Source organism: Rhea pennata, chromosome 2 (assembly GCF_028389875.1).
Source record: "Rhea pennata isolate bPtePen1 chromosome 2, bPtePen1.pri, whole genome shotgun sequence".
NCBI classification, from domain to species: Eukaryota; Metazoa; Chordata; class Aves; order Rheiformes; family Rheidae; genus Rhea; species Rhea pennata.
In genome coordinates, this window is record NC_084664.1 from 108,697,019 (window position 1) to 108,719,921 (window position 22,903).

At 38.5% G+C, this 22,903-nt stretch overlaps 1 protein-coding gene across 1 annotated transcript; it reads right to left on the reverse strand.

Annotated features, from left to right (window-relative positions):
- Positions 1-494: 494 nt before the first annotated feature.
- On the reverse strand, positions 495-22,111 carry IMPA2 (inositol monophosphatase 2). The gene is made up of 8 exons (XM_062570117.1): positions 21,900-22,111; positions 15,740-15,873; positions 11,144-11,248; positions 9,680-9,725; positions 7,331-7,439; positions 3,754-3,862; positions 3,404-3,555; positions 495-2,465 (listed from the first exon to the last, which is right to left on the reverse strand). The coding sequence occupies exons 1-8, from the start codon at positions 21,996-21,998 to the stop codon at positions 2,350-2,352; spliced, it is 870 nt and encodes a 289-aa protein (XP_062426101.1). The 5' UTR covers positions 21,999-22,111; the 3' UTR covers positions 495-2,349.
- Between the last annotated feature and the right edge of the window lie 792 nt (positions 22,112-22,903).

The window sequence follows — 22,903 nt, forward strand, 5'->3', positions numbered from 1 at the left end:
CAGAACTGAAGCCAGGCACAAACAAGGGAATTTGCAAATGGATTTCCAAACCTCTCCCCTCCCTACAGATTTAGGTCCTGATTTAGCAAGGCACTTATGTGTGCCATTTAAGTGAAGACACAGATTTCCCTGCTTCGACGAGTCCTGTGGCAGCAGTGCACACCAGCCTTAAATAGGTCAGAGACTTTCTTTGTAGAGGAAATGTGAGCTGCTGGGAAGCTGACAGGAGGCTGCAGCAGCTTCTCCCGCCAGCTCCTCCCCGGAGCAGGGTGCCGGGGCACGGAGGGGAACGGATGCCACCACCCATGATCCCCTGCCCGGGTAAGCTTCCTTACAGAGCTTATCCTGATGGCAGAAGTTAAAGCCCCCGCTGCTCTGACGGCTGCTGAGGCTAAGCCCCCTGGGATCAGAGTGGTGCGACCAAGCTCCACATCTGTCACTTGGACCTCAGCTGTCCTCTGAAAGAGGCAGGGGGAGGGAGAGTAAGAGACAAGTGAGCTTATTAGTATTTATTATTTGCATGATTATAGCACCTCAGTGCCCTGCCACGGACCAGAATCCCATCCTATTAGCACTGTGCAAACCCAGAACCAAAGTACAGTCCCTGCCCCCAGGGGCTTACAATCTAAGTTTCAGAGGAGCGGCAGCAGTGGGATACAACGAGCTGGGCCGCCGTGATGGACAGCCTTGTCTGCCTGTTGAGAAACTATCGGAGTTCCTCAATGCTGAGTCGAATTAAGGGCCTGCATTTTAGACATTCTTCACACAGCCAACACTTCGTACTTCTCTTTGAAAATAAGATCAAGAAATCTCACAGAATTTGTGTTATATTCAGTGAAAAACATTTTTCATTGCAAGAAAGACATTTCAGGTTATTTTAGAAAACTCTAATTTGTGTTTTCTGGGTAGATATCTGAGCACATTTACAAAGCCTACACATGCACTGTAAAAACAAATTTAAAAAATTTTAACCAGTAGATATTTTTCGGTATATTCATTTATTTAATTTTCACTATTCTAAAAAAGAGATATCTTTAAATTCAACCTTTTAAGAAAAATCAGAGATGATCTCATCTGAACTTTTTTTATTTTTTATCTTACCTATTTTTCAATAAAGTGATCTAAATAAAAAAAGGTTATCTTCGTGGAATTAAAAACTGATAGATACAAGGGTAGAGAGCAACTGTGCAACTGTTATATACAAAAGGTATATAACTGATTTTGCATTTTTTCCATTCAAAAGGTATGATTACAACTCTGTGTGAGAAGGACGTGTGATTTACAGTTACCTTTTTGCAAGCATAGCATATGAGCTTATTTTTAATAATTTGGTAGTAGGGGCCAAATACTGCGCAAAGTGTTACTAAAATCAACAGCTCCTTCACACAGCTGGCCTGCTACTGTGTGTCATAGTTAATACTGTGAATAACTCCTGAAGTTCAGTGTTCCTGGGTTTAACTATAATTACTTTGTGACAGTAAGTATTGGCAGGTTTGACTATCTTACAGAGGCCTGTAGGAGGACAGTATGATTTATCCCTGTGAAACGAGATAAAAGAAAACAAGAACTAGCTGGACAATTTGTAAAATCATTGAACATTTTCCATGGTCAGTTCTGTCATGAGCCATTTGGTAGCCCCCACAGAAGTCACACAAGTAACATACACTCTTTACCTGAAAAGAACATCTAATATTAGCTTTCTTCTATCCATTCTCTAAATTGCTGTAAACATCCAAGATACCCATATATACACATGGGTATGTGTATGTATATATATATGTGTGTGTGTATGCTTTCATATACATGTATGGGTGTATCTATATACACAGACATATATATATATGTACACATACACATATACAGAAATATAGCTATGACATAGTTAGGAAATAGTAATGTCACTTTTATTGCATTCTTAAGTATCATAGAACAAGGGTATTGTAGGCACACATCTTAACTACTCATCCTTATTACAGTCCTAAAGCTCATTTACCTGAGATCTGCATCTGTAAAAATAAAGTTCCATTTTTAGCTGCATGTTACAAAAGACTACATTTCAGCCCCACAGATAAGAAATTACAACCTAATTTTGAAACAAACGCTACAAGTAAAATATGCTATCTTATAAAAAAGATACTGCTGAAAGAAATACATATTAAAAAGGAAACATGATCCTCAGAGGTTTAAAAATCTTCCCATGCCTTCCCATATTGTAATAAATTTGTAAAAAATATTTGACACAAAATCTCCGCAGAAAGCATTCTGCTGAAATCACGTACCCTTTAAGCCACCCATCTCGCTAAAATTATGTAGTTCAGGAGGGTACATATTACAAGAATTTAATTTCCATCAGTTTTCATCATCCCGTCTGTAGTGAATAGTTTGTATTTCCTGAGCTATGAACATAGCCATCTCTCTAGTGCCCGCAGCAATCACTCGGCAGGACATAAGATCCAGAGGTCCCCCTGAGGACAAGAGGGTTAAGAGCTGTCTTAGGTCATGTAAAAAGGCAACATATTCCTAAATATAAACCACACTGTAATTAGATAGATTCAGAATTGAAACAACTTCACATAGCTCATTTTGGGATGAGAAGGAAAACTCAAATGCGGAACTCCTATCTTGAATCAAGATCCTGAGATCTTGAAATCTCTTGCAAAAATAATAATTTCAAAAAATTCTAGATAGTGCCAGAGGAAGCAACAGAAGCAGTGAATATCTACATTTGTTTAGGACACAATAATAAATGCAGTATTTCCTTATTTTCTCTCAGATAAAAACCAAGATATGTTTTTTGAAAATCTATTAATAGGAAGGAATAAAACAGAAATTAGTTCAATCAGAATAGCACTCGTAGTCCCTCGTATCTTTCCACAATATCTGCACAGGAGTCACAATAAACTTCACTATTCTAAAGCCTCATTTTTCTGGAGATGTGCACATAGAAATTGATAAAATAATAATCTAAAATCATAAACCAGAAACTATATTGTCATTTACTCTAAGAACTTCCGAGTCAGTAATAGTCACATATATATCTGACAGTCCCTCCTTCTTGAGATGCTGTTTGTCTCTGCTGAAATCTGTTCAGAGCACAACTAGCAACCTTCTGGACTAGTCTTTACAGAAAATCTGATGCTTTAAAGGAGTTACTCAAAGTCATGGAAAGACAATTTGACTAAGAAGACTTTTGATGTGATGAAACCCCAAGCTGGAATTACATCATTGTGTTATGAATAACCAGCCAGAGTCTAATGGAGAGTACAGACATTTCTAATGAACATTGCTAGAAATTATACTGAGTCATAGGAAAAGGACTGTACTGAGGTAACAAAAGTTGCCCTGAACTGAGTTGCCCACTCAGTCTGAAAAAGTCAATGAAAAAAATGAGCATTTTACTCACCTGAAGTGTCTATCACGGTGCCACCTGCCTCTCTAATAATGACAGTAGCTGCTGCCAAGTCCCAGCAGTGCAAGCCAAACTGGTAATAGGCATCTGCAGCACCAGATGCCAAATGGCACAGCGCCAGGGTAGAACTTCCGATTACACGAACCCTAAACACAGCGACAAAGGGACAAAATAATGTAAGGCAGAAAATGCCTTCGATTTCAACCTGTGTGTCAAGATTGCAAAATGTGCAATGTACTCGATTTAAGTAGAATTACATTCTACTTAAATCTTAATGAGTGCTGTTTTGTTGTTGTTTTAATGATTTTCATTCACAATGTGAGAGTCATTTTAAAATACCTTACCCATGTGCTTGGGCCTTGAGCAATCTCTCAATGTTACCAAGGAACAATTTCAAAGTTGCAGGGTCACGTTTTGGACCAATTTCTGTTAAAATTAAGGCCTTCGAGATATCTGCAATGTAAGTATTTTTTCCATTAATTTAACTGTTTCCAGATAGATTCTGAAAATTTTTCTTCAAACTAAATAATAATGGACTTTTCACAAAGAAACAATTTTCATATCTTCTTTTTTACCCCAGACTCTTTCACAGGATAAGTGGTTCCACATTAAAAATTGAAACAAGACTAAATTTTTCATATCAGTCTTATCTAAACATATTTTTTTCTTTAAAGAATAGGAAGATTAAAAATAAGAATACACTCTTATATTCCTTCTGTTTCCATACATTGTTTTCTTTCATTGATAACTCAGTTTTTGGCAAATTCACTAATATTAGCAGTTAACTAAAAACAATGCAGTGAGCTAGCAACTGTTATTGACAGTAAACTGATTACATTTGAAAACATAATGGTTCTTGAATAGAGAACTTTAATGTAATTTATAAACAATTAAAAATTTAATAATATAGTAAGATCAATGAAAAGCTTCTACCTAAACATCAGTAATCCAGTCACAGCTCCCCTTCATTCTGACATTTCAGAGTAAAGACACGTTATGATTGAGAAAACCTTTTTCTTACCATGAACTAAAACAATATCTCAATTAATAATAATAAAGTAATGTTGCATTTGTATTGTATTCAGCAAAGACAACTCTGGTTTACAGCAGTTGAAGATCTTAGCCTTATGCACATGTCAAAGCCTACTGTAGTTAAAGGGAAGACTCACAGTGATGTACAAGGTTTTGAAGTAGTCCTCACAGGAGATACTGCTAGAATATAAGAACCTTATGCCAATTTAGGTGGAGACAGCTGGTCAAATGCCAAGAGTCCCTGCTTCTTCTGTGCAAGTTGAACTCAGGAGGTGTTAAAGATACAATGAATCTCAAAGTTGACTACTTATTAAATAGTCTGTGTCCAATGTCGGGTGTCACCTTCTACCCTGCATTAAACACAGGGAATGTCTAACTGTTTGTTACAGCTAATTGCATAATCTGAAAATTCTTAGCAGAAGTAGCAAGGAGGTTTTCAAAAGCAAATGAGGACAGAGTGAGACATCATTTAATTAAACAGGCTACCAGTGAATTTAGTATTACAGAGGAACATTATGGACTCAAGCAATGTGTAAGTGGTTCGTGAGTAACAGATACATAATTAAAAGTTACAGGATATCACAAAGCTTAACTATAGGAATAGATTTAACAGTCACTTTTTAAATTACTGCACTGAAATATAGAAACATCGGTCCAGACATGCTGCAGGGTATTCAATGTTTAGCCACAACTGAGAATTCTGGATGGTGAAAGCAATCTGCCTTAGATCTTTTTGCATAACAGACCCAACTTATAATTACAGAATACTTGATGCATGCCTCATTGCTGAAATGCATCAAGCATTCACACCACACTAGTCACAGCTAGGTCATGACAAAGACAGTTGTTCTTTTGAGTTATTAAATATATTCCTCCTGAACAAACAGATCTCTCCAATTTTAATCAACGCTATGGCCAGTTAGAAATTGAATGAAGATACTGAGGTGAGGTAGAGAGAGAACTCTGCTTAGGAGAAGGAGGTATCTGCTCCCAATGCTCAATATGGCTTCAGCAATTCAAGGTAAAAGAAAATTTACTGAGCTCTCCTCACTCTGATATAAGGCAGAAAAATAGGAAGGATTGGTAGAAGAGATTTAACAGTGATACAGATACATTTATGAGGAAAAGACCAATTCTGTTGACCAGAGAAGAAGATTAGAAAAAGAAAATATTAGCACATGTAAGGCCAGACCTGAATCTAAGTGTGAGAAGAAAGTATCACTCAAGGTCAGAGGGAAGACGGCTCCTTCATTTAAGTGTATCCTGACTGCTTGACCTCACAAACCAGACCTACACAAATTAATCATTAACAAAGAACAGTTTTTGTCTGTACTGTAATTTCAAATAATTAAATCTGAACAATTCTAATGTCTGTCTTGAAGTTATCTTATAGATTAATGTTACAGAATGATCTCATTTCCTGAAAACAAAAGGCATGAGGTAACATGGCAGCCTAGGACTCCCCAACATATCGCGCATTGGTGAAAGTTACTTCAGATGCAAGTACAGTGAAAAACACTCTCTTTTCCAGGGCTGGTTTATTCCACTGAAGCCACAATCTTTATAGAACAAGAACAACTCTGAATGTATATATTTAAACATAAACAGAAGTGAGATTAAAGAAGCTGTTTTCACTGATGAAAATCCCCACCACCAAAGAACATATCCGAAAACAAAGCATTTGGAAGGGTAGAAGCACCTCTTCCTGTGCTGGGTTCTAGACACCCATATAGACTGAAAGTCCAGAGAAAGGAGGACAAAAGTGGCATGTGCCAAAATTATTCACTGCTCAACTGGAGACCAGAACACTCTGATTACACCTGTGAGCGAGGCCATTTTAAGAGTGGCTCAGCTAATCCAATCTGAGATGACCCTAATTTTCCCCCATAGTCTCTGCCAGCACAGATTATTGTGGAATATGGGGTATTCAAGCACAGACAGAAATGTGATGCATAATCCAGGATTAAAATCTTATCTCAGTTACTATTGACCTTACAATTTGCTCCATCTCTCCAAATGGGGAACCCCTCACCCACAAACTTAATTTAAGTGAACATCCACACTTCATCAAATTTCAGGGAAGACTTGATGCAGGGTCTGGTTGGGGGACTACAGTAAATCTGTATTTTAATTAAGATCCATAAAATCTCTTGCTGAGGTGAAATTTTTACCATCTCCTGTGTATATTGATGTAAATTTTTGGCACATGTTGCTTCTGTCCTGTTACATTCTCCACTGCATTTTGATTGATTAAAAGAAAACTAATCTATACATGTCTGATCATTGTTATCTGTTGTCATTAGCTAAACAGACAGACATATGATTTGGTGTACTAATAAATTAATTCCACTAAAGTGTTGACTAAATGTTGGTAGCTATTTGTATGTCAAAACATACCTCACACACAAAAGAAAGCTGTTAAGGAACCCCTGTAAAGCATGCATCCTTTAGTTTACTGTAGCCTACTAACATAGCACACTTTATGATATACAAGGCTATCCAAAAACAAGTGAATAACAGCCACCATAGTACTCTGACGCTGATTCACCACTTCCATTGCATCTTGGTTAAAAAAAGTCATGTCAGTGGCAAAACTGGAATGAAACTGGTGAATCTGCTCATGCTTGATTATTTTAAACAATAGTCATGAATCAAAACAATTTCTGATTATTTAAGAGTAGTTCACATTCAGCTGTAATATTTTAAAAGAAAATGAGAATAATTGTGATGTTTTCAGAAAAAATACCAAACACATAACAACAAGATTATCATGCAGAAGAAATACTTTCCATCAGGATAATGATATTTATTATCCTAATGTTGATTTGTAACAACTCTGAAACAAAATTAACATATTCCTTTTAGAGTTCTAACAAAATCTAGACCAACCTGTCTCTTTTGATACCTGAAGCCTTTTGTCATTACAAAATGCCCCTTGACCTCTTCTACCAGTGTATAACCGTTCTTCAGTGCAGTGGTAAATTACACCAAATTCAAGCTTTAAGATTTTGAAAAGGAAAGAAATGAATGCAACTCAAATTACTCATCAGAAATATAAACAACTTCTAACGGCAGAAAGATCAGCAATATTTTAATTGGCACATGTAATCAAAGATTATACTGATGCTAATAACTGGAATAAATTTACTATGATTGTTGAGCTATAGGTCATAAAAACTCAGTATATAAACAGAAGTTAATGCAATCTGTTCATAGTCTTCTAACTCCTACTTGCAGATCATCTGTGTTCATATTAGAATGGATTAAATGTTAGTTGCTTTCAAATTCAATTACATGTTTTTATTGAAAATAAGCAAGTCCTCTAAGGCCAAATTCTGAATGAATGAAAACTTTCACTGGTGAGCAGTTACACATAGAAGTAGTTCCATTGACTTTGGGAGGAACATGAAGGTTTGTAATCCCAAATACATATATGCAATCAGTTAGGCATCCAAACTCAAAAGTCACCTTTTCAACCACGGTAGTATACTCCAGTCACTCTTCCAAATTTTTCTCTGCAAATCCTTTCTTAATATATAAACGTGAGAGTCTCATGAAATCACAAGACTCCAAGAGAAGGAGTTTGAAGAGAAATACCAAGCCTAGTGGCCCAGAATGAAAGCTTTGGAGAATGAACAACACTGGGCTCTTTGTGGGAGTGTCTGCTTACCAATAAGAAAAGGAGGGTCAAAGTTAGACCCAAGATTTAATATTTCCATTTCTTTAATACTTTTCATCAAAAGATCTTAAAGCACTTTATGAACTTCAATGAGAAGTTCTTAAACTCATTCCTAGATAAATATTGTTAACCATATTTTATATAGGTGTAGAGAGATAACAAAAATCAAGTGACTTGCCCAAGGTCACAGAAGAAATTGGTAAAAAGGTCAAGAAAACTCAGATGTTCTAGATTCCAGATCTTCTCCATCCAATGTGAATAACCATCAATGTTCATCAGAGACAGTTCAGAGGAAAAAGGCTGTCCTTGCTCCTTACCCTGAGGTCCCATCTAAACTATTTTTTTTCCTGAGGGACACTATTAATAGACCCTTTCCCTGAAGACATCTGCAGGAATTTCTTCAGTGCTGTTCAAAGCTTACATTCAGGTCAGCTCCCCTGTGTGTATTTTGGCTCATTTTCAAGTTACTACTTTTTTTTCTGTTTTGCCCTTTTCCTTACTGAGGGAGTTTTAACATAATTGTTTGATTTTTTTTTGTTTCAGCATTGTTTTGTTTACATAACCCAAAATATGCAGCATCAGAAGCATGATGGTGTTCTGGAAAACAATAAATATTACAGAAAACTGTCTGGTAATCATATGTAGTATTCAAAAGGACCTTCGGGAAGAAGTAAACTTCAGAAGAGCATGAAAGTGTTTTTCTGCCTTTTCTATGTTTGAAATGTCAAACTAGAGAAGTAAATAGCATTATTCAGTTTAAATGAGTGAAAGCTGCTAGCACATCTGAAAACTATGTTATTCCTGCACAGAGTTCTTGCTGGCTTCAGTGGCAACTATAGTTTTAAGACTGTGGAATTAGGCTGCATGAGGCACATTCCTTGGCAATTTGAATAGCTATTTCTTCTGTATATCTTAGACTGTAAAACAGCAGCATCTGGAAAAAAACCTTTAGCAGGAACGAGTACAGCTAGGAAACTCAAAGAAGATGGCATACACAAAGGCTAGATTCTTCTTTGTTTTCCTGTGATCAAGCTCTCATGAGGGAAGTATAGAAATTTTACCAGACAAAACCCAACAAAGTCAGATCAAATGAATTAGGTCCATAATTTTGTACTTATCATAGAAAATAGTTCTGAATAACATCTTGTAGCAGCAGTTAGCTTTCACAGACACTGCTAATAGGAAAAAAGCAATAATACTCAACTTAAGAACACCAGGATTTAATTAAAATTTAAATTATGAATAGGCAGCATTATATTTAGCTCATTGCAACTTTGTCTTACAAAACCTTGCTTACTCCAGTACTCCCTTTGTAGTCACACAAATCTGAAATTATTTTTAATATTTCATAAGAATTATCCTATATTTGCCAGGATGCATAAGTGAAGTTTTGGAGGACTGGGATTTTAGACTAGCAGAGTATGCCCAAACACACTTAAATAGTATAGAAAAACTGGTGCAATAGCTGATTGGATGTTTTGGTTTTTTAAATTTCCACAGGGCTTTTAGGCTTCTAAGCCAGATCTCAGGTTACCCATCTTAAAGAACACATCTTATACCTCTTTGTTAACAGCAAATCCAATGCTCACTGCCACTGTTGGAAACCTGTGAAAAATAAGAAATGAAGTAACATTAAAATGAAAAATCTAAGTATGAAAAACCTCTGAAATTACTGGTTCTGCATTCACTTAGTCAATGAAACCCCACAGGGAGCTCTGCGACTTTACCTGGGTTTAAGCTAGTAACATTCTTGAAATTGTACCATTCTTCTTTTCTCAGTCTCTTTAACTTTGTCAATCCTTTTTAAAAAATATAACTTAATATAGGAAAAGACAAAAAAAAACAAAAAACAAAAAAAAACCTACATGAAGATATCAGTATTTTTATGCTATAACATGGTCTTTTTGCTTTAGCATAATTGAATTCTCCAATTTTAAATCATTAATGTTGTTATAACAAGTAATCACTTCTGAGAGCACATTTTGTTCAAGTGAACTCAGAGCATCTGAGATAGCAATTAAGTTACTGGGAGGTACCTTACTGCTGACATCAACACAAAGCGAAACCTGTTCCTCTACCCTCTCATTTGCAAAGTGACAATCATGAATTTAATTTGTTCCTTGTGGCTAAAGTATATTAACTGCACTTTCAATAATTAAATATATTCATTTTTTAAAAAGTATGTTTTAAAAAAGGCTGTAGAATAAACATTCAGAAAATATCGCTAGGAAGAGAAAATATTACTTCATTGGATGAAACACTAGCACATGATCTCCCCCTTCTCCAGCTGCTTGAATTCTATATAATTGCACCAGGAGTAAAGGAAATAGCTTTTATTTAATGATAACTGCAATTATGTTAAACTCCTAACTTTAAAGCAGAACATATTTTAGGTTTTTAATCAGAAATATTATGAACAATCATTAGTTTACAGTTTCCAGCACAATAATCCCTGGATTTCTTTTTTTAAAGCAGTACTACAGGAGTTTAAAAATAAAATCCATGTTATACAGTAAAGCTGAGTTTTCAGTTATATTCTACGTACATGCAATGGTTGTACTTCTCATGAAAAATGAATATGTGTATTGAAAGGGAGAAACCACTATTAAAAGGAATATTTAACAACCACATAAAAAGTTAGGCCAAATGTCATCACAGTACAGCCTTGTTTCTGCAGTTCAAGTCTCTACATGTTATGTGTGGTCTATGTACACGCTAGCTGTGAATCAAGAGCTTCTGGGTCATTAAGCAGAGAATCATCAGAGACTTTAGCTAACCTTTACATAACAATATAAAGTTCTCTGCAGCACGAACACTCACTCTCTGAGATATACCACATGAGGTATAAAAAAATATGGAGATGACTTCCACTTAGGCAAAACCTTTCTGAGTTTGAAAATGTAACAGTGTATGTAAATGTAGACTGAGCAAACAGCACAGTAAAATATCTTTAAACAAAAGGGAGGATAAACGGGAAGCTAAGTTTTACTATTTCATCTGTTTCCCCTTTACTGTCCACTTACCTGTGCACAAAATTGCATGTTCCATCAACAGGGTCAATAATCCAGGTAGGACTGTCTGTGAGGATACATTCTGAACCAGCAGCAGTGGATTCTTCTGCGATAAACCTGTATTTGATGTTGAGTAAAATGTATCTCAGAAAACTGAACTTCATCCTTCTGGTTTTTGAAGGGCTATTTAATTTGTATATAACCTACATATATATTTATTTCATTTTGGAGTGAGTGATTTTCATAGAAACTTTGAAAAAGAGTTCTCAAATGTATAGTATACAATTTTATATGGTAATAAATAATTCCATTTATGTTCACTCTCCTAATACACAATTATGAGAGCTGTGGAAAAGCAGACAGGAATGGATCTGAACTGGTATCCCTGGAATCCTAGGAGAAGCTTTTCTGTAGAATGTAAGTTTGTGAGTTAGGCCTGTCTTCTGCAGTAAGTAATACAAACTGCAAGATGTTATCTGCTGCTCTTTGCAGTCAAATTCAGTCAGTAACAAATAATATAGTCTCAGAAAATCCACAATCTTACTCCTACAGGAATTTTTTTGCAGCAGTTTGGGTCAAGAAATTGAAAGATTTCAATCAAGCTGAACAAAGCTGAACTTTCTTCTTCCCATGACCCAAAGTAAATCAACAAATTAATTTTTTTTTGGATGCACAAGGCACATATTGAAGTCTGAGCTTGTCTCCTGTTCTGTACAAATTTCTTTCAGTAGTTTTGTTTTTGTTTTTTTCCTGGGAAATGTACATCCAGTTCTGGCATATTTCCTGCTGATCTTAATTATCCTTGCTCTCCCATGAACTGCGCTCATAAACTGTTTCTGTAAGCACTCTGCAGGTGCTGTTCTTACAGATTTCAGTAGAGTTCTGCACATACAAAATGTGTAAAATCAGAATGCTGGTACAAAATTTTGGTTTGGTAATCACATTTGAACAGCTGGCTTTGGTATAAAGAGTTCCTTCAAATGCCTGAAGAAAAAGAAATTCCTTTCAAAGCTACAAAGAGGAAAAAAATAGAAAAAAAAAAAGGAAAATACTTTTGCAGAAACAATTGCTTCCTTGGAAATGGAGTAGCACCTAATTGCTCTTGTACCCTCATCATGAATTGCATAATGCTACAGTCATGGCTTTAAAATGTTGTGCAGATAGCACAGAAGGACACTTGAATTTTCCAAATGCTACTTTGCCTTTCCCTTAGTAGAAAGGGACTAACTTGGTAGCATTATCAGCAACTGTTCGTATGACAGGAAAAGCTTGCTATATTTTAATCTTCATCAAAGATAACAGTGAAAGGCCATACTTGAAAAGACACTTGAAGAGTTAGTGTGCAACCAGGAAGCCAAAAAGACTTGAACAAGCAGTGGAAGTTCTCATATTATATTGCAGATTGTTTGCTCTATGCATTCTATCACGTTGTCTTGGTTTTTCCTTTTAAAAATTCTACTAATTATGACCTAAACCCCATGATAAGCTTTGGCTGCACTGCTGGCTACACATGAAACTCATCTTCTTGCAGATGGAGCACCTTAAAACTGATCTCAGATTTTCCATCTTCACTCACAAATTATGTCTCTGTTTCAACCCCCAGCCAGCTCCACAAACCAGAGGTTGAACTGTAACCATTGTCTTGCCAGTCAAAGAAAAGTCAAAGAGGAATCTCTTTAGAGTTTTTCTTTGTAAGGTGTTTTACTCTCAAGTATCGTGAGTACCACTTGCCTTTTCCTTACAGTGGATGACTTTGCACTGCAGTCCTTATGTACAAAAATTCACATATGAAGCTGGGGTACTGAGGTACCATTGACAGGTAACAATGTCCCAGATTAATTTTCAGAAGTAGGAGGTGTATGATAAATAAGGTATTCATTGCCTAAAATAAGCCTATTGTTGCTGTACAGTGCTGAGTACTGTGATAGCTGCTATAGGCCAACACATTAGAGATGTGTTGCTCTACGGCTGTGTCCTGTAAAAGCATACAAACTAAGAAAAGTATTCAGGCTAAAGCACTGGATACCAAACTTTAGATAGGTACAGTTTCAGAAGTGGGAGAGGTAGCCATGTTATTACAGTAGCTGATTAAATATACCAGCTTTTCAGCTCTGTTGACCCCTCTTCAAATCTGGATTAAAGTTTTCTCCCACTGAAAACGAGCCTAGTAATTTTAGCCTAGCCTTAGTGGACATCTGTTCATATCACAAAGCCAGTGTGAAATCCACTGCTGGAACAGCCAGGAAATCGTAGTATGGCATAAACTGCAGCTAAGAGTGATATTCACTTAAGAGCAGAAGGGTCAAAACAGGGCTATACCTCATCTATCCCTTTATGACGGTCTGAGGGAAAAAGACAGCCACGTAGAGCTGGATGTCAGCATCTATAACAGCAGTGTGCTCATTTTAATGGCTATGGGATTAAGGCCACAATTAATATCAAAGATGAAAACTTGTGTATCAATAACACAGGCAAACAATACAGTAGGTAACCTCTTTCAACCAGTAGTCCCTGACACTGCTGTGTGTATCTGCATTTTGCAAAGCTCTACCAGAAGAAATACTCTATTGAAAAGACTTAAAATATTTCAGAGTGCTGAAGAGATAGAGCAAAGACAAAAACACGGATTAAGCACAAATGAGTATGGTGCATATTCGGTAGCCAAACAAAGACAAGAAAAAGAAATATGGGACAGAGGTATGTTTTTAACTGGTTTTCCTAAAATTTTTTATTACTTTTGAGTACATTTCCAGTATCTGAGGATGTATCACTCTGCCACAGCTCAAATGGTACAGAGTGCAGTGAGATCCCTCTTAATTTTTCTAACTTCTAAGATACACTTTTTGAGTCAGAGGGCATAAGAATAAAGATAATTTAAAAGAGAGAGAAATAACATAGAAATCTTCACTGGTGATTTTAACAGGCAGATTAAGGGAAAGACATAACACAATTTAAATAATCTTTTAACGATTATGTTGCACTTTAATTTAAACTTTGATTGCTACTGTGGACTCTTTAATCTATTTTTTTTATTTATGGTTCTAAACTAACGTAAATTTATTCACTGTCAGAACAATTCCAACCAAAACCAATAACTACTACCAACAAAAATTACTGTTTTGAAAATATAGCAATTCCCTCATTTGCTCATTTTGTCAGAAGTTAACTGCACAGGGTTAATAAAGCCAGAGATTTTTCAGTTTCTAAGTCTATGTTGGCCTTACAACTTTTGTTCTCATTCTGAGTAACGTGAGTGCTTCTGATAATTCTCACTTTATGTGAAATTTGTACATTGTATGTCTTCTGCCAGACTGTCCAGGAAAAGAAACAACATACTGGAGATGAGAAAAGAGTACAGCCAGCAATAGTGGATGGAATATTACACAAATAATAGGCTTGTAAAGCCTGGCACTCTCTTTGAGAACCACATCCAAGAACCACACATTACGCTGTACAGTAATGCTTCAGTATGTGATCACATACAACGTGTATTTAGAAAGACATACTTAGTATATAATGTTCTTTCTACTCATTCTTATGTTGTTTTTTTTTAAAAACAATGCCATAGCTGACTGAATCAGATTAGTAAAATATTTATAGTGTTAGCCCTCCAGATTCTCGTTTTTGTTTATTTCTGCACAGTGCTGGATTGCAAGGCTCACATCCGCTAAAGCAGCATACAGTTCAAGGAAATTCTACAGTATTTAAGTGATTTACAGGCTCTGTGCTGGCTCTGAAGGAAAAGGAATTTTACCCTTGCAGAGTGAAGCCAAATGTGGAAATCAATTGCACAGTCTCTGCATCACAACAACCCCGGCCAACTAATATAAAACCTCTCTCTAATCTGTGCATAGGCTGGAAGGAGGGAGCAGTTATTTTCAAATTGACCTTCACAGTTCCAGAGGAGTCAACAATGCGATCTATTTTTAAAACTTTGGGTTAAAATCCCAAATAATATCTTGTTTGTGTCTAGTTTATTTATATGCATCAAATGATGATAAACTGCTCTACTTCTCATTGATTTTAGGATCCCACACAGCACAAGATAAATGTGATTAAATATGTCAATTGTCCTTATTTGGCAAATGCTTATGCATAATGGCAAGAGATAACAATGGAAGGGTCTGCAGGATAGAGCCTTTGTTATCATTAATATCAGCTTTATTTTAAAACAGATATTTGTCATGTCACTCTTATACAGTAGAGAATAGATCAATACTGAGAAAAACGTGGAGGTTCATACAAAACCTTCATACAAGATATCCCTACAGGAGAAAAAAACATTACATTACTATTAAATAAATTTCAAGAAGTCAAGAAACAAATGTTTAAAAATGCACAGGTCATGATGTAAATACTAGAAAATCTGATGCCCTGAGTACAGGGCAGCAGTAGTTTTTTAAGGAGATTTATGTAAGTGTCTAACAAGAATAGAATAATATTTAAGAGATACAAAATTGAATGAAACTGAATTAAGAAAAAATAACTTTTACCAAAGATACTTGACTTCTAGGGACAGACTTTCAAAACTCCTTTCAAATGCAAGTCAGACATACAGCTTTTACAGGAAAAAGCAGTCATGGATAGGTTCTTTCTACAGATACTCACCTGTGGGAGGGAAACTTCTCTTTCAGAGCAGAAATAATTAAATTTTCCACAAAATGATCAGTTTCTGTCACAAGATCTGCTGCAGATGTCTTTGTAGACACTTGTTTTTCCTCTGTTAGAGCTTTCCTAATAATCTGAAAAAGGAATTCAAAGATTAGATTGGTTTCAGTCCTTCATCTTATGGATGCTAAAATAATACATTTATTTTCAAAATTACTCAGGACACTTAAGAGCCTTTGTAGGCTTAATTCTATCAGAACCTGTTCTATTTCTTCTGCAAATAAAAATCCTGCTGAGATAATGAGTAGTCTTGGGAAATACAGGATTTTGAATCACTCTGCAAGAATATCTCCTGACAGCTCAGAAAAGGATTGATGAATGGGATCTATCTAATAGGAAAAAAAAGATGATGGTAGTCACTGGGATTTAGGAAATTACAGAAAATACACATAAGAAAAGAAACAACTACAAGGCTCAGGAATATTTCATATAAAACCTTTTTTGTTTTCTTTTTTTAATTTGCAGGGAAAATATCCCCTCTGCTCTCTTACTTTAAAAACATGCAATAAAGCAAACTATGTTAGTTCATTTTTGCCAACAAAAATGCATACCATTAAATTTTTCTTCTGCATATGGATGTTCTGAACTTCAAGTGCTGACCAACCACTTGTACCGAAAGAATTGCTATTTATTTTACAAAAACAAAGATTCAGACATTTCCCTAGATATGGAATTGGTGATCTAACTCTTGATTCTTTTTTTGGAAAAATACTTATCTCCTTTTAAAAAGCTTTATTGTTATTAATGAAGAACTATACCACATTCATTGTAAATGCACGGAACAGTTAATGAAAACTTTTCCCTACTTTTACTATTTTCATTCTGGGTTTGTTTTTTGATTCTTCATTAAAAAGAAAAATAATGGGACAGGATGATAATGCTTGAACTAAAGTAGTTGACTTACTTTTAACCAGTGAAAATTATAAATTATTTGAAATGGTGAAAACAAAATAAAGAAAGAAAATTAAGTACTACTTATTTGTGTAGAATTGTATTAAATAAAAACAGCACCGACAAGATTAATATTAGAAGTGCCTTCTAAAGCACATATTTAAATTATTTAAGGAAATTTCTGTTGATTGAAGTATTTTAAAACTAAGTAAGGAGAAATGCTTTGTGATCAAATAAAATAGTTCTGCTGGACTGGGAAACACGAATTCCTAAATTTCAATTTCAGCTCTTGTTTTCCATAGTCTAAAATATTACACTTGAAATGTTTTTGAATTGTTCTGATGTATTATCTACATCGCTGACTGTTATGTATGCATGTTAGTATTGAAGGCCCTCTGACTAATCTTTCTGTTTCCTGAGCTGTAAAACATGATTTATGCTTATTTACTGAGCCTAAGGACAGATTAATATTTTTCAGTTTGAAGTTCTGCTCAAGTTCATTACTGCATACTGCAATATTTACTCCACTTAATCTCTTCAATTCCATTAATGTCCTGCATGATTTTTTTGATGATTTTACCATAGATTCAGAAGACTGTAGGTCTAGGAAGGCCCTCAGGCGGCTCCTTGGTCCAAAGTAAAATCCAAATCACTCAAGTCATCTCAGCTGTGTTATGTAACCTGTTTTAAAAAACCTGATATGCTGATGTTGACTATATATAAGTAAATGCGATGCTAAAGACTGGGCTCAGAAATTCATACAACCAAGCAGATAAGGAATACTACTTATTTCTTGCCTTCGGCACTCCTTTCATTAGAGAATATCTGGATTTTTTTTTAACAGTGCCATGTTCTTGACTCCCATTCAGTTCGAAAACATAGATTAAGGAGAATTTGCAGCCATTTAAGTCAGTACAGGCTAATGTTTAGCAGGCAAGTTAAATCACACCTGATCCTTGCTGTAAAAGGAGAGGAGAAGTTAAAGTTCTCTTTTGTGGATGGGCTATGTGGTCAGTTGTTTTTCATTATGTGTTCCAGTATTCGATCTTTCCTTTTTGAACGCAGTACTGTGCACTTCTCAATACTGAATTTAATCTAACCCATTTCTGATCCTTTTCCATTTTTTCCTGACCATTTTTGATTAGATGCCTGTCTTCATCCCTCTCACTTTGATTTCTTTGTTGATTTTATATAAGTATATACTCTATTCTGTCATTCAAGTCCTTCATTAAAAGACTGAATATTACCAGGTCCAAAACTGGATTTTTGCAGCATCCAATTTGGTATGTTCTGCCAGTCCGACAGCTATTAAAAATATTCTTGTTTCCCAGAGAGTTGTGTACTAGCCTTGCGGTAGCCAGATTCATATTTACATAATATTTCCAAAATATGTATTATGAAATATACACATATTTCCTAAATATTTACATAATTTATTTTTGAAAGTGTAATAGGAAAGCACTATCAAAAGCTTTTTGGAAAAAAAAATCACTTCTGTAACTTCTACTGTTATCCAAGTGCCAACTGTCAGGGGGAGGTGGTTAAACTGGTTTGATGTACTCTTTTTCTTTGCAAACCCACCCTGTCCCTTTCTCTAGCTGATGTGTGGTGACTGACATGTGCCAACCTGAAGCTCCAACTTACAGTCACTTGGTGCGTGTGAATCCCCAAGGCCTTAGCCTTAATACAAAGCTGTGGAAGACGGCTTCTCTCCCATCCCATCCTCAATTCAGGTGGCAGGAGCAGGCCCACACGCTAGCAGGACACATGGCCAGCTCCCTGCAAGGAAGTGCTTCTCCCCATGTCTTCTGTAACTGGCGGCAAGACACCAAGACAGCAAGAGAGAAGTTGTGGTGCTGCGCTGAGGTACCAGCAACAAATTGGCACCATGTCTGTATTAACTCACCTCCTCTAGCAGGGGATGCTGTGGGACGGATGGGTCTCTGCTAATTCTCTGCCCCTAACAAAGAGTCTGACAAAAGGAAATCTTACTCATCTGCACCAGCCTGTATGAGTGTGTAATCCAAGTCAGAGTCCAACAAACAAAGATTATTCCTCCTCTCATCATAAATAAGCTTTTGTTCTCCATACATTTATTACATAGCTGAGAGTAGTCCAGAATTCTATTTATGTTGAATAATACCTACAAAATTCCTCTAATTAATAAGAATACCAGACCCACTGCCCTAGTGGAGAGAACTGATCACTTTGAGAACATCACTCAGCTTGTCTCCTTGCCAAAGCCTTACATTAAGTTTTGTAGACATTTACTGCAACCGCCAGGTCTTCCCAACTGGGTGTGGAACTACGTAAAAGCTTCTCTCTAAATAAAAGTTATCGCAGCAGGTAAATAGAAGAACAAAGTACCCACAGGCTGATGAAATACACAGCTGATTGCGCCTTATCATTACTGTACAATAAGACTGGCAACCATGAAGTTGCACTCTGGCTGTAAACATATTTTACTAGGCTTCATCATTGTGTTATAGATGTTTCAAGTTTACCTAGACTTTTACAGCAGCTGATTTATGGGAGTCTGTGGTTATTCAGAGCAGAGCTGCTTAAAATTTTTAGCCCACACTGTCCTTCCACTAATAAAAAATTGTCTAATCCCACCTGCTTTTCTTACACGAAAAGAACAAAGCAAGTAGAGTTTGCCCACAGAATAACCAGAAGAGATGTCTGAGAAAGTCCAGTTATATATGGCCTCACAGAGTGGATTGGGCATGACTTCAATGCAGGTCAGTTAAAGAGATTACAAAACCATGGCGATTCTTATTATGAAATATCTATACATGGAGGCCCCAAGATATTTTGTTAAAAAAAGGGAACTAAGTGACAGCGTAGACAAGAGAGGCATGACTTTGATCCGGGAATGGAAGTTATTCTAGCAACATCATTTTTGACACATATTCAAGCAATCATATATTTATCAGTCTTTTAAAATTAGAAAAAAAAATATCCCAAAGCATAGATGCATATCATTTGGAAGGAAGATACATTTTGCTTATGCTTATGAAACCTAATGCAATATGAATTAAACAATCATACAGGCAAAAAAAAGGAAGACTAGGAAACTCTATTACTGATTGATTTCTCCTAGAAATTCAAAATCTTGAGTTGCATGCCTTTCTTCAGGTTGGGCCTTGCAATAAGATTTTCATAGATGCTTGCTAATATGCAATCATAAAATGATTCCAAACTTTCCTAATCTGGCATAGATTTAGGAAATAAAAGGCCTTAAAAGAAAGACTGAAATGGGAAATTTCCATGCAGGGTTGGAGATAGCACTCAGATCTGGGGAAAAGACAATGTAAGCAGATTTCTGGGGATGGAGGTGAAGGTGGAAGAGTCTGAGGGACAGGAAAGAGGCAGAAAAAAATAAACTTGACCAGTGGAACTGACTATTTTGGTGGCCAAGACTCAATTTTATTAGTCAGTTTTCAATAAAAGTAGATCTAGTCCCATCAAACCTATGTTTGTGCCATATATCTGGTCTTATGTGCTAGACATAAAGTACTTTGTGTACTTACGTTTAGCTTTTTTGGGGGACTAGCAAAAAGTGTATTGACTCTTTAATAAAAGGCACTGCCCTACTTGCACCTTTTGTTTAATGACCCACAAGGATCTCTGATGTTTTTTGTAATTAAATACATTCCTTAGCATTATGTTAAAAGTTAAAAAAACCTCTACCAAATTACCAAATCCTACTTAAACAATATTTGGCTGGTTTTAACTTGGCCTGCCATGGAATTAGCCATTTCCTTCCAGCTGCAAAGTAGCAATGGCAACTTACAAAGTAAAGATGCAAATTGTAATCTTCTGGAATGTTTATTTCTTCCAGGAGAAGGTGCTCAGCTGTGGTCTTGAGGGACATTAAAATGGCTGAAGATGGTTATGGCTGTATTCACAATTAAATATTTTGAGAGAGAAGGTGTGGAGGCTTGAGCAAGTCATGAGAGTGTCTCTTGTGAAATGGCTGGCAGAATAAATATGCTGGAGAAACTCCAGTTTGGAGATTCTGTGAGAGCATGACCTGTCATCCCAATTTGGATTATCCATTTGTTCCTTGCATAACTAAAACACGCCTTCTCTACTCTGGCATTCCATTAATCTTTGCTGTTGTCCCTTTTTCTTCTACCAAGGGGAAAAATAGGTGTAATAACATATACTAAGGAAAAGTTACAGGTCCTGGATTCAATATCAAAAACATAGCATACAGAAACAAAGTGTTTTTCAAAATAGAATGGAAGCAGAGGAGAAATATATGTTGCTGATGTATATATTTTACCCAATTTCTCATCTGAACAGTCTGCTGATCCCACTTCTAGGCTCTGTTGGGGCCTAGAAAAATTTCTGCCATCTCACACAATGGGGCCAGGATGTCTCCTGAGATGACTAACCTTCATCTGTGTTGAAACACAGGTCTTAAGCAAGCTACTGTTGATCTCCACAAGACACTGCCTATTTATTCCTAGTAAGTGAATTTCAGTCATTGTGAAGACACTGATATAACAAAATGACAAAAATCTCTGTGACACAACTGTTTTTCTCTGGAAAAGCTGCTCAGAAAACAAATGCTGGTATTGTAGTCTATAAATTCACAATAATCTGGATAAATGCAGCATGGTGTGAAATCTCAGTTGTACATAAATTCAATACTAGCATCACAGCATGCTCTAAAAACATTTCAGCAGCAGAATAAATGCTCACTTGTTTTACAAATGAAGAAAAAAACTATTAAGGCGTGTTCACACTGACACCCCCTCCTTTTCTTTTAAAGAAAATTCTCCGAGTCATAAAATACACGCGCTCTCCACCCTTACGGTAAGGGCAGCCGCCAGAGACGGCGGCCCTGGGGATCCCGACGTCGTCCCCGGCGCTGGGGCACAAACCAGGAGGTACTGGAGGCGCTGACATTGGCTATGAGCGCTGCATCCGTGTGCGTGCGTGTGTGCCTGTGTGTTCGCGGGGTGTGTGTCCATGTGGGGTGCCTGTGGGGGAGGGTGTGTGTGTGTGTGGGGGGGGGGGGGATGCGTGTGTCCGTGTGCGCCAGGGCACCGGCGGACCCCGCGCTGCAGCGGCGCGGGTGCCATGCCGTCCTCCCCCTCCTCTTCTTCCTCCTTTCCCCCTCCCCCAAATTCACGACGCGTCCCTAGTGAACCGGCGGGGGAAGGATGCTCCGGCGGCGGCCCCGGCGCGGTCTCACCTGCCCGGCGCGGAGCGCCAGCTGCACCGCCACCTCGGCGCACTCCTTCCAGGGGTCCCCGCCGCCGGCCGCCCCCTCCGCCTCCTCGCACGGCTTCATCGCGGCGGCGGCGGCTCCTCCGCCCGCTGCCGCGCGGCAGGGCCGGGGCGCGGGGGCCGGCTCGCCGCCGGGACCCGCCGCGCAGCTCCGCGGAGCAGGGGCTCGGCGCCGCTCCGCCAGCCGCCCGGCGCGCCGCGGCGGCCGCTGTCACTCTCCTGCCGGCGCCGCCCCGCCGAGCGGAGCGCAGCCGGTGGGGGACGGAGCCCGGCGGCCGCCGCGATCAATGGGGCAGGCGGGCTGCGGCGCAGCGCCGGGCTGCTGGGCGCTAATTTTAGGTGAGCCCCGGGGGCGGAGAAGGGCCGGGGAGAGGCGGCGGCGGCGGGGAGGGGACTCCCAGGGAAGGAGGGAAGCGGCGAGGCCGCGCCGCGCCGCGGCGGGAGGGCAGGATGTGGCGGGCGAGGAGCCGCCCCGCGCCGCCGCCGCCATCGCCATGCCGCCGCGCGCCGCCTGACATGGCGCCCTGCGCGCCGGCCGTTGGCGCGGGCCGTTGGCGCGGGCCGTTGGCGCCGAGGCGCCTCGCCCGGCAAGGCGAAACCCCGCGTCGGCCGCGGCGTTGGGGCCGAGATTTCTGAGGGGTTTCTGGCAGGGGTGGGTGGGGGTTGGTGGCCGGCGGGGCCGCGCTGCCGGTGCGTGTGCGAGCGGCGCTTCCGCGCTGCCGGCGGCTCGGAGCTTGCCGCCGCGGGGCCGCGCCGTGCTCCGGGCTCCCTCTAGCCCGGCACGTCTGCGCCCTAACCCCGTGCCGGCATCAGATGTCCGGCTGCTTCCCCCCGCCTCCCGCGCCTTTCGGGCTGCTACGGCGTTTTACTTTAAACGACCTCGCTGAGGTCTGGCGGGCCCCTCGCGGCGGGGTTTTGCTGCCCTAGGCAAAGCGGGGGGTGTGTGTTATTTCACACGGTCAACGCTCC

Excerpts from the sequence above, each read along its gene's own strand:
- IMPA2 (XM_062570117.1), bottom strand. The coding sequence starts at position 21,998 with ATGAAGCCGTGCGAGGAGGCGGAGGGGGCGGCCGGCGGCGGGGACCCC. Across the intron at positions 3,863-7,330 it reads TCAGGTATCAAAAGAGACAG|ATATCTCGAAGGCCTTAATT; the intron begins GTTGGTCTAGAT and ends CTTACATTGCAG. Across the intron at positions 2,466-3,403 it reads CACCGTGATAGACACTTCAG|GGGGACCTCTGGATCTTATG; the intron begins GTGAGTAAAATG and ends TCTTGTCCTCAG.